This window comes from Danio aesculapii, chromosome 1, assembly GCF_903798145.1.
Source record: "Danio aesculapii chromosome 1, fDanAes4.1, whole genome shotgun sequence".
NCBI lineage: Eukaryota > Metazoa > Chordata > Actinopteri > Cypriniformes > Danionidae > Danio > Danio aesculapii.
The window spans coordinates 29,145,172-29,163,033 of NC_079435.1; the positions used below are offsets into that span (position 1 = coordinate 29,145,172).

The following is a 17,862-nucleotide window of genomic DNA, read 5'->3' on the forward strand; positions in this document are numbered from 1 at the left end:
GAAGGTAGATTTTTCTAATGAATCACTGGTTGAACTGTATCCCAATCATCACAAATACTGCAGAAGACCCACTGGAACCCACATGGACTTAGGATTCTCACAGAAATCAGTCAAGTTTGGTGAAGGAAAAATTATGGTTTGGGGTTACATTCAGTATGGGGTGTGCGAGAGATCTGCAGAGTGGATGGCAACATCAACAGCCTGAGGTATAAAGACATTTGTGCTGCCCATTACATTACAAATCACAGGAGAGGGCAAATTCTTCAGCAGGATAGCGCTCCTTCTCATACTTCAGCCTTAACATCAAAGTTCCTGAAAGCAAAGAAGGTCAAGGTGCTCCAGAACTGGCCAGCCCAGTCACCAGACATAAACATTATTGAGCATGTCTGGGGTAAGGTGGAGGAGGAGGCATTGAAGATGAATTCAAAGGATCCTGATGAACTCTGGGAGTCCTGCAAGAACACTTTCTTTCCCATTCCAGATGACTTTATTAATAAGTTATTTGAGTCATCGCAGAGATGTATGGATGCAGTCCTCCAAGCTCATGGGAGTCATACATGATATTAATTCTTTTTCCACTGCACCATGTCTTCAGTATATTCTATACTGTACATTATTTCTGTTAAGTGACAAGATTTTGTCTTAGCAAAGTCAGACTTTACTGTCCTAATTAAATAATTAAAAATCAAGGCATGATCATATTTTATTTTGGAAAAGTAAGCGTAGTTTAGAGGCTTCGCTTTTCATATAAGCTACTTCTGATACCAAATGATCAACTAGAAGTCAAGTTATTATTTGTTGTTCCAAAAACTTGGATAGACAACAAGACTTTTGTCAAGTAGTTTATATACACACATATATAATTAATATTTCTTAAAGTATGTAAAAAATATAATTTCTTATGCCTGAATACTTTAATCTGAGTTAAATGATAAAAACACACATAAATGAAAACTATTTTAATAACTTTATGATTGAAACGTTTCAATGACTCCACAAATCGTGAGTGTTTTCAAATGTTGCTCCTGGTCAATTTATAATACTGACATTTAGATGTGCGATGTGACTATTGCAGATGCGCACATAGCGATATCAATCCCGATACAATATATTGTGCAGCCCTAATTTAAAGCCTAAATGTGTGATAAATCATAATTGTGTGATTGTTTTTGTGTGTATGTGGTGTGTCCTCAGTGTCGATCTAACTAGGCACTTTCAATTAATTTCAGAAAAAAATAGTAGAAATAAAGAAACACCCAGGCAAGGCGGCAGCAGGGATCAGCAAGCGAGACGGAAATAGTCCTTTTTCTCTGTTCTCCTCCCTTTTCCGTGCTGCCCTTCTTCTCTCTCTCTCCCTTATAGATCCATCCATCTGTCTATCCTTCAATTCTGTCTTGCTCACACCTACTCTTCCTATTTAATCAAGGAGTGATAATTACTAGCCATGTCTACGAAAAAGAAAGAGAAGAGAGAGAGATTCTGATGTCTGAGGGGCATTTTAAGGCCATGCTGGGATCATAAAAACTAGAGCAATGAGGAAATCTGCTGAGAATACACACAAACTAGAGTGGGATTTTCCTTTTTTAGTTATATTACTTTTAGCTTTGTGTCTTTTAGGCCATGTATCTACTTGGTATCGATGAGTGTCTAAATGCATGACTTGTGAACAATTCTTTGTTTGATTATTTCTCCTACGTCACCTTCCTCAGTTAAGTGAGATGTTCTATTGAATAAAGGATCTCATGTTAATCGGCTTATTAAGAGTGAGCTGGAAACTGAAATAGATGTGAACAACAACCGACAGTAAACAAATTGATTTGTTTTGATTGTAATCCATGTTTTTGGTGCAACACTCTCAGAAATAAATATACAGAATCTGTCTCTGAAGCAGCACATTTTCAAAAGGTATACATATATACCTAAAGGGTCTGTATTAGCCGCATTTTCTTTATCGTGCCTAAAGCGAGCGAGCCAGGGCCAGTTGCATTTCCACTGTCACTTCCGGGACCTGATAGGGCCAGCTGGGCCTTCGGGGCGGAGTGAAAGGAGTGGCGGACTTTGCCCGAATCTGGGAAAGATGGCATGCTGCCATTACACTAGTTTTCCAATTCCACAGGAGTACGTGCACCAAAAAAAAAAAATAATAAATAAATAAGGGAAAGAAAAAGATATAGCTGGTCAGTTTAAGATATTCCCTAAAGCACCTTAAAGGCTAGGGGTCTTTTTGCTTATGATCGCCCTTATGTTTCCCTTTTAAATGTAAGTGTGTTGCATAAAAAAGTAGTTTTAATTTAATAAGTGATAGTTCTTTGGGCGGTGGCGCAGTGGGTAGCAATGCCACCTCACAGCAAGAAAGGTCGCTGGTTCAAGCCTCAGTTGTCATTTCTGTGTGGAGTTTGCCTGTTCTCTTCATGTTGCCGTGGGTTTCCTCCGGGTGCTCCGGTTTCCCTCACAAGTCCAAAGTCCACATGCGCTATAGGTGAATTGGGTGAGCTAAATTGTTCGTAGTGTATGTGTGTGATTAAGTGTGTATAGATGTTTCTCAGTGATGGGTTGCAGCTGGAAGTTGGCGGTTCATTTCGCTGTGGCAACCCCAGATTAATAAAAGGACTAAGCCGAAAAGGAATGAATATTTCTTAGCTGCATCCTCCTCGATATTTCAATAACGCATAATAATCTTTACACCATATTAAAGACACAGCAGCCAGTAAAGGTTGTAAAGAATTTTTGGCAAGTTTAAAAGGTGTGTTTGTGCATGAAATGTGCGTGTTTAGATGCATGTGTGTTTATGTGTGAGACCAGGTGAAAGACTGCTTATTTGACAGCTCTTGATGCTATGAGTGGCTGGGTTTCTTTCTTTCTTTCTTTCTTTCTTTCTTTCTTTCTTTCTTTCTTTCTTTCTTTATATATAATATAATAAATCACATTAAATAAATAAACCAATATAGAACAAACAAAAGCTAAAACAATTTAGGTATATAATACAATTTCATTAAACCGTTTCAAGCCATTTCAAACTTTCATTTTACTAAGGCCTATCTGAAAAAAAAGATTTTAGTTATTTTCTAAAAACAATAAACAATTAAGGAGTTTTGAAGTATTTATAAAGTATTTGGATACGATGATATTAATCAAATCGTGCAAACGAAGCATTTTTTGGGTGAGTAAAACCATTAGAAACAAGGCTATCTTATTATCCGTCCTCCAGTCCTGCAGCACTGATTTACAAACGGGTTGGGAAAAACTGCACATAAAATTGTGTTCTATGTCCTCAAACATGTGTTTATGTTTTTATATGACGTGGTAAAATTTAAAAATGCAATTTTAAATGTAGAGCTTTATTAGTGGATAGCTGCTGAGCACAACGAAATATAGCCTATATTTTATTACTTGCTCTTATGTCCTGAAACACTTTCCTTTACTTAAGATAACTGAATAATATGCAACATCCTTAAATCATTCTCTTAAATAAAGGGGAATTACCTATTATGTGTCATATAACCAAGGAAAAAAATTAATGTTTTAGGCAGCCTGATCTCACGAGAAAACGCAAGCATTTTACGTTTTGTCAGTTTAGTGGCTAATTCGTACAAGTTCAGTCGTATGAAATTGTATGATTTTAAAAAGGAGGCGTTGCACCTAACCTCACCCCTAAACCCAACCGTCATTGGGGGATGAGCAAATCGTACTAAACTGTACGAATTAGATCGTATGAATTCATACGAATTAGCCACTAAATCAAAAAGTTACAAATTGCCGTGAGATTGTGTTGGTTTTGGGTCTCTCCAGAGCATTTGGGCTGAATGTTTGATGGCGTCTGTCAAAACGGGGATGTTTTAAAATACATTTTATACAGAGTTATTACCGGAAAATTTCTGTGGTTTTATATTATGGATGGTGCGCTCCCTCCGTCATCCCTCTGTTAGTGGCGAGACCACTCAATGCACAATGCCATCGTCGGCGAGTAAACAAATATATTAAATGAAAATACTTGTGCGTATAGACATAATGTCATTTGTTTTTTTTCGGTTGTCTTCGATTTAATCGTTTTGTGATTATGCGATGATGTGCTTTTTCTGCCTGCCTGATTTCCGCTGAACTGGGTGAGTTGTGTGATGTTTGATTCGGGGGACATCCTGGGGGCAGGGTTTGCGTGATGTACTCGGAGCCACTAGCCCGACAGTGGAAACGCGACATGATTTTGGCCTCACTGCTCAACCTCTCGGGCGCACTTGCTCGACATTGGAAATGCGGCTATTAGTACTGATAATTTTATTTCTTTTAAACCTTTGTTTCTTTAAAGTGAACAGCGGACTTTGGAGCTTTGGTTTTGTGGCAATTTCCCACAACAAATCTATTATACACAGGTTGTTCAGCAGACAGAGGATAGGTGGTCTTTTTTGGGACTGGTTGAATGATTTTAATCATATTAGAATTTCCATTATGAAAGGTATCTATTCAAATGTGTTTTTAGATACTGTTTGTCTGGAAGTTGTCAAAAATGGATAAGCACTAAAGATTTTAGTTTCAAGCAGCATTTAGTGTCATTAATTATGAAAACTATGTGATACAGCTTTTATGGTTCAACAATAAATTATTTTATGAAAGTTAAGTTATAGACACAATATAACTACACAGTAGTGGCCTTTATGGATGAATCAGTGTTTTTAAATGGGTTATTTGAATGGTACAGAAATAGAAAGCCATGCGAACTGTGCTTATTCAAACTCAGTCAGTTTTTTTGAGTGATTAATTTGAACCACGCAGAGAGCATTTGGCACTTGTCATAGTTATGATGTCTGGCACAATTAAGTCACTTTTGTCACCACAAGATGGTGGTGTACCTTTCTTTGATACATAACAGGAAAATACTGCAGAGTTTTTTTAAAGAAAATGAATGCAAATGGTGTGTTTTGTGTTATTCACAAACAATTTATGAATGCACTTTAAGGTAATTGTATTTAAGTGTATAAATTATTATCTTACAATCCTCACAGCTTCAAAAAGTTTATTTATTTATTTTTTCATGAATACAAAGCCTGACAAGTTGGATGTTGCTTCCAGTGATTCTGACATGTTTCTCATTTAAATTCCCCAAACTTGGAAACTCTGGGCTTCAAGAAAATTTCGAGTCATGTACGTTCTACTTGTAAATAAGATTTATCCAACATGACTTGAATACACCATAACAACCTTTTTTTTTCTGCTTTTGAATCAGTGTTATTTAAAGGTATAGCTCACTCAAACATTCACTCACTTTTTACCCACCCTCAAGTGGTTCCAAATTTAATGAGTTTCTTTGTTCTGTTGAAAACCGTGATGTTTTGACGAATGTCAGAAACTTGTAACCGGAAAAACAAATACATGTTTCCACCATATTTGTGTTCAACAGAAGAAAGAAAAAAGAATTCAAAGATGTTTGTGAGCAATAAAGGTACAATGAGTACTTTTACATGGACACCAATATTTTTTAAAATAATTTTAATATGATTAAGACAATACTCTGATTAAGACACTACCATGTAAACAGTGATTTTTGATTAGTTTAATCCGATTAAGGTCATAATCGATCTAAACAGAAATCGGGTTAAGACGTGGAGTATGCCGATTCTAGTTGAAGTGCAGCACAGACATGTAAACACCTTAATCAACTATTACCATCATGTAGGACTTTTCACTGTTTTGCGACAGGATATTTCATACACACACAGCTGTTTGACACTTTTCTCTGTACTTATCGAGTCAGTAAAGGACCATAGACACATACAGTTGAAGTTAGAATTATTGCCCCCCTGAATAATCAGCCCCCCTGTTTATTTTTTCCCCAGTTTCTGTTTAAAAGAGAGATTTTTTTTCAACACATTTCTAAACATAACAGTTTTAATAACTCATTTCTAATAACTGATTTATTATATCTTTGCAATGATGACCGTAAATAATATTTGACTAGCTATTTTTCAAGAAACTTCTATACAGCTTAAAATGACATTTAAAGGCTTAACTAGGTTAATTATTTTAACAATGCAGGATTGGTTAATTAGGTAAGTTATTGTATAACGATGATTTGCTCTGTAGACTAGTAAAAAAATTAGCTTGAAGGCTTTAATAATTTTGACCTTAAAATGGATTTTTAAAAAATTAAAAACTGCTTTTATTCTAGATAAAATAAAACAAATAAGACTTTCTCTTGAAAAAAAAAAAATCAGACATACTGTGAAAATTTATTTGCTCCATTCGACGTAATTTGGGAAATATTTAAAAAAGAAAAAAAAAAATCAAAGGGGGTTAATAATTCTGACTTCAACTGTACACCATGAAATGCAGAGGGTTTTTTTTCTCCCATTCGGCGTGCAGTATCAAATTCCATTAAAACAACACACCTCCACCAGTCCTTAATTCTTAGTCGCAACCAATACCTCAGTTTGTCACAGGGGCATGATTGAAATGCTCCTGAATGAAAGTGAAACTGCCGAACTGCAGTTAAAGCTGAAAAATTAAAAACGAAACACCCAAAATGATGCATGACACTCCAGAAGAACTATGAATATCATGGTGACAATGACGTTAATCGAATAATGTGCTGTAACATGTAAAACAGGATCATGAAAGGAAAATTCAAAAAGCAACTCATTAACACCTTATACATACTATTGTCTTATTCAGATTAAGGCAAATAGTTACTGATGTCCATGTAAACGTGCAATGACTCACCCATAAAGAAACTTTATACTGGCATATCCTGCAAAATATTGTCAATGAAAAATCCACCCCATTAAAGATTTGCAGTTTCTCTGTAACATACAACTGACGTGAATGACAAGTTTCACTGCTCTTGGACTGTAGCTATCACTACAATAATGCTCACATCTGAAGTCTTCTTTAAAATCAGGTTGGGACATTTTTATTTCTGTAAAGAGAATATGTTAGAATAGATTTCATCACACACACAAACACAAGTTTACTATTTAGTCAGGAATTTGGCGTCCCTGTGTTGTCTTTCTTTCTTGGCAGAATGAGGTCACCCCTGTCTTCTACTATCCCGCAAGGAATGTTCTTTCACACAACAAACTTTGACTAGCAAGTTTGTTATAGCTCAAAGTTTTCAGAGGTTTTCTGATATCTTAAAATAATGTTCTTGGCTTTTGGAGTTCCGAATACATTTTCTTTTTTTTTGTTCTGCTCTTGAGGTTTAGCAAGTTACAAGTTTACCTCACAGTGATGTCATCAGAGGCTGCCTTGCAGCTATTTTAGGACTAGTTTTGCCTTTTACAAAGGTGTGGAAAGACTAAAGTTCAAGCCTCACAGCCAACTGCAGTCTCTTATAACTGAAATGTATTGATGGTGTTTTTACTTTGGTTCAATAACCAGCCAAGTTGTCTAGAGGAATAGTGGGTCCAGATTTAGCTGTAGTATCAGCAACTCAGAATCACCAAAACACAGAACAATCCGGAATGTAATGTACGCATAAAATTGTGATTGTAAATTTCTATTAGGTTTTACCTGAATCAGAAATCATTAATCAGTATTTTGAGTCTTTTGTTTTTTGTTAATTGATAAGTCAGTCCAGACAAAATGTTTACACATTTAATTTAAATAAACGCAAATTATATTACCTTAACCATCATGAAGTCTTTCTGTTATTCACATTTTTCTCGATGGTAATTCTGCTTTAGATTTTCACAATTGTTATTTTAGAATTATTTTAGAGTATTTGTCTGTGCAACTTAGTATCTGTGGTGTTTCGATTATTATCTTTTTGGCTGCTTGAAAATGTTGAATCGGTGTCTGTTGATGAACTGTTACTGGCTATTCAGTTTCAGTCGAGTCAATGCATAAGGATAAAAGAATTTTCTTCAAGAATTTAAAAAGCCAGCAAGAGAAGGCTATTCTAATTTTATGTCATCTTACCTGATTCTTTTAATTCATGTCCATAGTTCTCTGGAATGAAGAAAGTAATCGACATTGTTTATATTTAAAATGGTAAGCAAGCATGACTTTGCTTATGGTTTCATATATTCTGTCTTATTTTCAGTTTCCCTTTTTGCATAACAAATACAGACTAATAACCTGCTGATATGTAACCAGTTATTTTACCTTATGTATACACAGACTCTTCCTTCTAGCTGACACTGTAAACTAACTAAATATCCACTAATGAACAGTTTCCAGTATTTTAGGATTGTGTTTTCCATTTATTTCCTTTTTTTTTTGTAAAATGCATTATGTATAAAAAATTGTATGAAATGCATTGTAAAAAATTAAAGACATGACAACGTGTTTTTTTACTTTATCTTATTTTAATGAGTTAAACAGGTTTTAACAGTTAATGAGTTTTTAACAGTTTAATGCCATGATATGTTTGCAGATATTTTAAAAACATGATGAGTGAACATACTTGTTTAAAAAAAAAAAAAAAATGCTCAAGTCAGTTTTGAAAATGTGCGTCCTATGTTGGAATGTCTGTCTTTGTTTTGTTCACTCACTCCACTCACTTTCAGCTTACCCAGTTACTTTGTGGCACTGCGTGTTGCCTTAGTGGAAAACATAACGTATTTAATTTCAAAAGTCGGTTCAATACATGCAGGCATGGCTGAAAATTGGACTCTGAAAATGTAGAAACTCTGAAAATTGAGAGTTATAAAAAAAAAACATTGGTGTTTTTTAAGTATATAATTAAAAACTGCTTTTATTCTTGCAGAAATAAAACAAATAAGACTTTCTCTAGAAGAAAAAATATGATCAGAAAATACTGTGAAAATTTTCTTGCTCTGTTAAACATCATTTATTGAAAAAATAAATAAATAAATAAAAGAGGGGCTAATAATTCTGACATATATATATATATATATATATATATATATATATATATATATATATATATATATATATATATATATATATATATAACATTAAATTGCACTTTAAGCTGAATATGAGCGTTTTGTTAAATAACTAGTAAAATATTATGTACTGTCATTATGGAAAAAACAGAGGTTAATGAGACATTGGTTATTTAAACTATGTTTTTAAATAAACTATGTTTATGTCTTTATGTTTAAAGATGTGTTGAAAACAATATGTTGAAAAGCACTTGGGAATTTTTTTTTTTAATAATTAAAATTTCAACCATTTTGGCTTTAACTGTATATGGATGTACATTCAAAAAATGAAATGAGAACCCTAGCCCTAATCCTTGCTGCTTGATCAAACTACTTATTTAAAATGAGTTGAAACAACACAATTCTTAAGTTTTTTTAGTGGGACAATTTAATTGTTTTATGTCCAATCCACCTACATTTGTAAAAACTATTAAGTTAACTTAATTTGTGTTGAGACAACACTTAGTAATTGTGAGGAACCCAACTTTTTTTTACAGTTTAGAAACCTTGCATGGTACAGAATTGAGTGATTTGTGTATTTTACTATAGATGCTGTATTACCTCAGCAACTACAATTACCACAACAGGTTAGATCAAGCATTTCACTAAAGTATGGTTCTAAAACATTATAGTATGTGGGCAACTGTAACCTTAAAGAGGTCACTTTTCTATACTTTGATTCTCCTGCCAATGATTCATCTTTGACGCCACGCCTTCGACTTCCCACGTATTGGTTTCATCCTGACTGCGTAATATAGCATCACTGGCCAAGACTCCTCAAAGTCACAACCTCCATCCAGATACCTGGGACTGCAGTCTGCTATCTGATTCCAGAAAGAGCGAGAGAGAGAACGCTAGCATTTCCAGCCATGGAGAGCAGAAGTTGTAGGAAGTGTGCTTTTGTTTCAGAGTTTCAGTGGATTCCGCAGTCGGTGTTTTATGCAGGTTTGGGATTTTGAAAGGAAATTGCAGATCATGGCTGTTCGCCACAAACAGAGGTGATGCTTTGCGCTTGCTTTTGCAGTTTTGTTTTCCTGAAGATCCATTTTACTGCAGAGTAGCCAATGTACTGCATGTTTTCACATACTGTAACACGTATTAGGTGTGTAACTTGTGTATGGAGGTGCCAATGAATATTATCAGCCTGTAGTATCAGAGGCAACTTTACTTTTAGAAATATCCAGTGTGTATTCACAATTTACAAGCTTTGTCTTTTTTATTTTTTGTTCCAGTGGAATCTATTTTAAATGGCTAAATATCTTTACCATGGTCATTAGAGCGGCTAACCACTTGCTATAAGAGAACTGTTAATGTGCTTTTCCTTTGAGAAATGTTTCTGCTACGAAACTCCATCTTTTTTAGCAGACAGCAGCGGCTCATTGGCAGTTCATTAACAGATTATTTTCGTTCTAGTGAAGGGAGAAGACAATCAAAGTGGAGTTAGGTAAAAAAAATTCTTAGTTTGAATTCTGGCTTTATGCAGACTGATGTACATTGTTTGATATATTTCAGATATATTATGTGACCCTGGATCACAAAACCTCTTGTGTTGCAAGTGTATCTTTTTGCCAGAATCACATTGTTTGGGTCAAAATTATAGATTTTTCTATTAAGTCAAAAATCATTTAAATATTAAATAAAGATTATTTTCCATGAAGAGGTTTTGTAAATGTCCTTCTGTAAATCTATCAAAACTCAATTTTAGCTTTAAAAACAGCTTTAAATGTGATTTTCTCACTATTCCCTCAGATTCTCTGCCAAATATTGTCCTATTATAACAAATCATACATCAACAGAAAGCTGGGATTATTAAAACAATTGAACGTAAGACTGGTTTTGTGTTCCACACTATGTTCTTCTGATAACTCTTGCCAAAATGTTGATTCAGCATGTTTGTTTTCATCTAAAAAATGAAAGTTTTTTGTTGATCATATGCAATACTTTAGAGCAGTGCATCCCTGTTGGGTTTTAGAAGACATTTTTCTTTGCTTTTGCAATGTATGTTTTATTCCAAAAATCCAGGGTTCCTTGAGGAAGTTTTTGGCATTTTATAGACAAACTAATGATTTGAAATACTGTAGGTAATGCAGTAATGCTGGACATTTTGTTTTAGGTTGTTTTTTTAATTCTATTTACCACAAATCAACAGCTGCATATTTTTTTCTCTTTCTCCATTGTTTCCACAAGGACACTGCACCAGCAGTTTGAGAGTTATAAGGAGCAGGTGAGGAAGATCGGGGCAGAAACGAAGCGACAGCAGGCTGTCCATAAAGATGATGCACCTACCTGTGGCATCTGCCGTAAGACCAAGTTTGCAGATGGCTGTGGGCATCTGTGCTCCTACTGCCAGACCAAGTTCTGTGCCCGCTGCGGGGGAAGAGTGTCGCTGCGCTCGAATAACGTAAGTACCATGCCGTCAGACCCTTTCATTGCTTTTTTGTGTTTTTTTTCCCCTCATCCTCCACATCATCTTTCTCACCATAGAGTAATTCCCACCTGAAACTTCATTTGTTTTTATTACACTTACAAAAGACTAAACATTTTTTTTTCCTTTTCTTTTCTAACCACACATCAGTTGTTTGATTGATTCCCTTTTAGGGAATTTGCTGAATCTGTATAAACCTTCGAATTGAGAGTCTAAATCCTGAATCCAAACAGTTCATCTCAGTTTCTACCATATAAGTCTGCAGATTTAGACTGCAAAGTCCACACCACCCACAGCTACTCTGAGCTTTATAAAGACTCGGCTCTTTGAGTGAAATCTTCATTGACTTTGCTAAGCACCAGCAGGGTAATGTGTGGGACCGTGTCCAGCAGCACAACATGCGAGGGTCTATTTTAGGATCTCATACTTGGCTGCTGTCTCTAAAGACGGCCCCCCTTCTCTAGAGTGCTTACCTGAGAATGGACTCGTCTCACTGGGCTTGCTGAGGAACAATCTGCTTCAGTTCCGTCCAGCCCAGCTGGGTGAAGTCCCCTACTGTCATTTAAAGTCCATCACAGGGTTTTCAACAAGGCCAAGCCTCTAAAAGCAGTGTTTTGTGGTTACTGTTAATGTAACATGTAAGCTTTTTTTTTTAAATCTTGCACAATATATTGGTATGATATTAATAATTGGTCAGTGTGGGTTATGGTGGTTTATGCCCATTTATTGAGTTAGATTATTATTCTGTAAAGTTAATTCAGCAAACAGTTTTGCCTTTTTCTTATTCTGAGCACACATTACACATTTTTTAAGAAACCTGAGAGATAACCATGCCTCCAGGATGTTTGTATGTATGATTGAGGTGCAGTTGATTGTATGTGACAGTTTTAGTGACTATCAAACAAGGGACAGAATTCATTATAAATTATATAAAAAACATATATATTGTGTTTCAAAGATGAATACAAATCTTTTAGGTTTGGAGTGATATACAGTTAAGCCAGAAATTATTTATAGCCCTCGCAAATTCTGACTGGAAGTCACTTATGACAAAATGTTTTGGTGAAAGATTTAAAATTTAAGAGTGCTATCCTTACAAACATGACAGGGTGATTTGATGTGCACGGATAAAATGTTGACCTGGTATATAAACTGCTCTTTAAAAAGTACAACCATCTTTATTGTTTTGTAATGTAATGTACTATGTAATAAACTTTTAACCCGCAACTTTGTATATCAACACAACTAATCATTCGATATACTGTAAATCATCAAATTATTATTAACTAACTTTCTTTTTTGATCTTATATCCAAAAAAAGTAACTAAGTAAATAAATAAATAACTTAAAGGAAGCTTAACATGTTGATCTTAGCAGTTTCACAAATAATTTATAAATATGATGATTATCCCAGCCAAATTTAAAGAAACAAGACTTTCAACGGAGGAATAAATAATAGTGAATACTGTAGTTTTAAAATATTTGAAAAGGAATTAAAGTTTAATAGGATGAAAAAAACAACTGTGTAATAAATTATTTTTCAATAATATTTCTGGTTGTACTTCAACCTATTTACAATATTGGTATTTTATAATCTATAATATATTGTTAGGATTTACAACACTAAATTATCAATTGGTTATTAGCGATTCAATTAAAATAAGTATAAGTAAGTGTTTCAGTATCAGCAAGACCTGGCATATTGGTGTATTTATAAATATACGTTTTATTCTTAATGTGGGTATTGTGCACAAGTGTGTGAATGCCAATGTATGTACAGTTGAAGTGAGAATTATTAGCCCCCCTTTGAATTTGTTTTAATACTTCCCAAATTATGTTCAAAAGAGCAAAGAAACTTTCATAGTATGTCTGATAATATTTTTTCTTCTGGAGAAAGTCTTATTTTTTTATTTCGGCTAGAATAAAAGCAGTTTAAAGACATTTTAAGGTCAAAATTATTAGCCCCTTTAAGCTATATAAGTTTTCGATAGTCACTAAAACAAACCATCATTTACAATAACTTGCCTAAATACCCTAACTTGCCTAATTAAACTAATTAACTTAGTTAAGCCTTTAAATGTCACTTTAAGCTGTATAGAAGTGTCTTGAAAAATATCTAGTCAAATATTATTTTACTGTTATCATGGCAAAGATAAAATAAATCTGTTATTAGACATGAGTTATTAAAACTATTGTGTAGAGAAATGTGTTAAAAAAATCTTCCCTCCATTAAACAGAAATTGGGGAAAAAATTAAACAGGGGGGCTAATAATTCAGGGGAGCTAATAATTCTGACTTCAACTGTATGTGTTGACAAGCCGTTCAAGGGTTTCGAGTCAATCACTCAGATTCACTTTTATGCTAATCAGAGTTCAGTTACTCTTAATGGTCACGATTAAGATGTCCTTTTGATAATTAGTCTTTCCCTTCTGATAATTTGCATAGGAAAGATCAGTATGTGTCAGATTTGCCCAGCCAACGCCCAGGATCAATCAATACCTTAAAGGCCAAGGCTACAACAGAGCACACCCTTCACATGCGGTTTCTGTGTTTCCCTGTAGGGGGCATTGCAGATACAAAGTCGTGTAAGCTCAATCATCCACGGATACACATAGTTTAAAATAAATATGATGCACACACAGATTCAGCGGGGCTTCACACTGTCGGACAAGCATCCCGAGAGGTTGCTTGGACCATTTCATCTGGGTTTTGTGATGAGAGCATGCCAAAAAATGTCAGTGTTCTGTTCTAACATTTCATTTATACTAAAGAGTCATACATGACCATTGTTAGCCATTTGGTGTTATGTACATAAGAAAAAAACAACGACCATTAATCACTCAACGAATAACATTTCACTTCAATATGCCAATATTTCATGAATTTAAATTCAGAGTGCCTTTATTAATTAATTAATTAATTTATTTATTTATTTATTTATTTATTTATTTATTTATTTATTTATTTATTTATTTATTTATTTATTTATTTTAATTTTTTCCGTGCATATGTCTGTTTTGCATCTCAGGCTCATGAAAAAAAAAACATCTGAAGTGATATAATGTTGCTTTTTTATGTATGCTATTGTTTTCAAAAATGAAATATTCAGTGAGTGGCACACAAACATGTTCAGCTTTCTCAAAAAATATATAAATGGGACTGTAGTGTTCAATGATGTTAGTTAACGCATGTAATGCCAGGTGAGCTGCCAAGCAAGTTCAAAATAATGTACTAATTCTTGGTGAACATTTCTACAATTAAATACACTGAGTAAATGTTAAGGCAGTGCAATCAATCAAAAAAACGTTATATATTGTGTAAATACATAAAAATATAAATATTTATTTCCAATGAGTGCAGTTTCTAATACAGCATTGTAACGTATTTATATGATTGTTTACAATACAATAACGATGGAGCATCAAAATCGTGTACTTCCCAATAATATGTGAAAAATAGTATACAAGGCGCATAAGATATTTATAGTATTCAAATAAACAGTAAGCATCCAGATGACCTACTACTTCATATGTGATTCTGCACTACACGTTCAGTGAACACTTTAATATCCCATGAGACCAAGTGAGAGAATTTATGAAGGGTGTGAAACAACACAACTGACATGGGAAGATAATAACAACTTGGCAGATGCTAAACATCCGAATTCCATTCTTACCATTCATAGTCATACTATATAGAATGTACTAATTATTGTGAAGTAAATTCAAATAGTACCTATATCTAGTTTGCAATTTCTGATGCAGCTTCAGTGCCTTTACAAATTCTTTTAATGCAAGGCCTCTGGTGTCTTCAAGCAAAAAAAAAAAAAAACTGATCATGTGACACTTGACTGAAATCACCTTATTTTGTGTAAACAAATTGATTAACAGCATATTCATAATTTTAAAATAAAATAAACACTCAAAAACCAAAAGAGAGAAGAAAATGCAAGAAGTTTGGCTATATTTGGAGAATCTCATTTTTAGCCTAACACTAATTTCTTTTTTGTGGAAAAAAAAAAAAACTTAAAGATTTTAGATGTTTTCAGGATTTTATTTTTTGTTAATTTTCGGCATCAATAAAAAAAAAAAAGAAAATTCTGTCATCATTTACTCTCCGTTAACTTGTTTCAAACCTGTTAGAGTTTCTTTCCTCTGTTGAACACGAGAAGATATCTTGAAGAATGTTGGATATTGGAAGCCATTTATTTCCATAGTAATTGTATGGATGTCAGTGGCCACTGGTTTCCAACATTCTTCAAACTATCTTATTTTGTGTCCAACAGAAAGAAAAAAAAATAACTCAAAGATTTGAAAACACGAGAGTAAATGGTGAGTACATTTTTATTTTTGAGGGAACTTTATGAAATATTCAGAAATTGTATTTATGTAGCTTAGTTATTTGTTAATATGGTATTTCCAAGACGATGCAGTTATTTATTAGTGTATAAACACAGAAGAATAATGATACAGAGAGAGGCATCTTTTGTTTCTAATCTGATTGTAAAATTATTTACAAAACTCAATTGAATTAATACAACTGAGTTTGTGCGACAAACAAGAGATAACCATGTGATGTTAATTGTGTGTGTGAACTTTGCATACAGAAACAGTTTGGGGATATTTCCTTATAATTTTAAGGTGACGGAATATGGACTTACGGTTATTCGTCACAAGGCCTCAATTATGCAATTATTATTATTCCATCAGCAAATTAATACAATTATGCAAAATGCTATGAATAGGTCTTAGACTCAAGACGAAAAGCAATCTGTTGAAATGTGTTTTCAACTACTTCAGTAAGTGCTCAAGAGTGGACAAGCTCAAAATATTTTAGCCCTTGTTTACACCTGTATTAATGGTTGTCTATTGTACTTGTGAATGGCTCAATGAAAATGCATATTAATTCCAAGTGTAATAAATAGGAAATGTCTTGATAAAATACATTCAAGTGGTCACATATACGAAAAAGGAACATGTTGAAATACAAGTGAAATCTAACCATTTATGTTTCAATTTCTGAACATGTTAATAAATTATGAAACACAGCTGTAATATTGTGCAAGAAGTTGATTATCTGCTCGTTGATAATAATTTCCCTGAAAAAGAAAAAAAAAGTTGTTTACTGCCTAATTTTCATATCAACAAAAAAAGCAACTTGTAGGTTTGAATTTGGAGTTTTGCCAAAATATTGGTAGACACATTTTTTTTTCAATGAGCCTGGGTAGCTATTTTTGACACACAAGAGAAAATGTGGTTGCTTCACTAACACTTTCCCACCTCCTTTTCCCTCCTCCTACTCCTCCCTCCCCATGTTTCTTTTTCGCACACTCTCTCTCTTTCCATTTCTCACCATTTATTTTCAATTTTAATTTCACACTTTTTTCTCCTCCACCTTCCACCCTCCCTACTTCCCCCTCCTCTCCCCTCTACCTCTGTTTGCTTGTCTTTCACCCTCTGCTTCCTGGACTGCATGACTCAAGGAGGATAAAGTGGTTAGAGTTTTTCTGTTCTCTTTTGCTGTGCACTCTACTAATGTGATTTGAGAAACTTGTGTTATGTCTGAATGTGCAATATCACAGGATTGAATGAACTAATGCCATTTCTGTTGCTGATATAAGCAGTTGAGTATGTACGTTTGTGTGAGTGATTTGAATTGATGCAGAAGTACAAAACAAAGTTGGAGTTCATACACTTTTAAATAACTATAGTTATATTTGGCAGCTGTTGGCAGAAATTCACCCCCCCCCCCCAAAAAAAAAAAAAAAATAGGCTGACTGATTTATTTATTACTATTTTTTTTACAGAGATATGGGATGGAATAATTGAGCATGTATATTAGACAACTTGTAACTGCATATTTTATTATATTATATGCAAGTGAACTACAAAAATCTTCTAAATTGAACTAAGAAATAATAACAGACAAAATGTGTTTTTGATTAAACACATAATACAAAAATAATGCAAATCATTAGCTAAGTAACAGAAAAGGTAATATACATCAACTTAATGTGAATAAATAAATAAATAAATAAATAAATAAATAAATAAATAAATAAATAAATAAATAGGAATATCTTTTTACTGTTTTATTGTAAATTATACAGTAAATGGACCTGCTTCGAATGTTATCACTTGATTGAATGGACTTTATCAGTGGTTATAAGCTGATAGATATGGGCCTGTAGGGGCCTACTACATCCATTCACATTGTTAATTGGCTAATAAAGAAGACTCCAGATCCAGATCTGTTTTTTACATTACTGTGACGGTTGGGTTTAGGGTTGGGGTAGGGGTAGACGTTAATAAAATACAATTAATGGGAAATTTAATAAATATGTACACTGAAAAAAATTATCCAAAGATGATTTCTTGGATTTACTATTTTTATTTTCCATTAAGTGGTTATAAACAATTTATTTGGGCTGAATTTAAATGAACAAATAAAGTTGAATATTATTAAATGTAATTGTTTGCAACAGGTTTGCAGACATAATGTTTTTCAGTGTATCTGAGGAAAGTCTGTCACAGTATTTAGTGCGGTAGCTCTTGCTTT

The 17,862-nt window shown here is 33.7% G+C and overlaps 1 protein-coding gene across 1 annotated transcript in view; it reads left to right on the plus strand.

The window, feature by feature from the left end:
* The window catches only part of rims1b (regulating synaptic membrane exocytosis 1b), a 109,945-nt gene that overhangs the window by 18,849 nt on the left and 73,234 nt on the right, over positions 1 to 17,862 (plus strand). Inside the window, exon 2 of the mRNA XM_056458421.1 lies at positions 11,067 to 11,280. Coding sequence (XP_056314396.1) covers positions 11,067 to 11,280 — 214 coding nt within the window. The remainder of the gene's footprint in view (positions 1 to 11,066; positions 11,281 to 17,862) is intronic.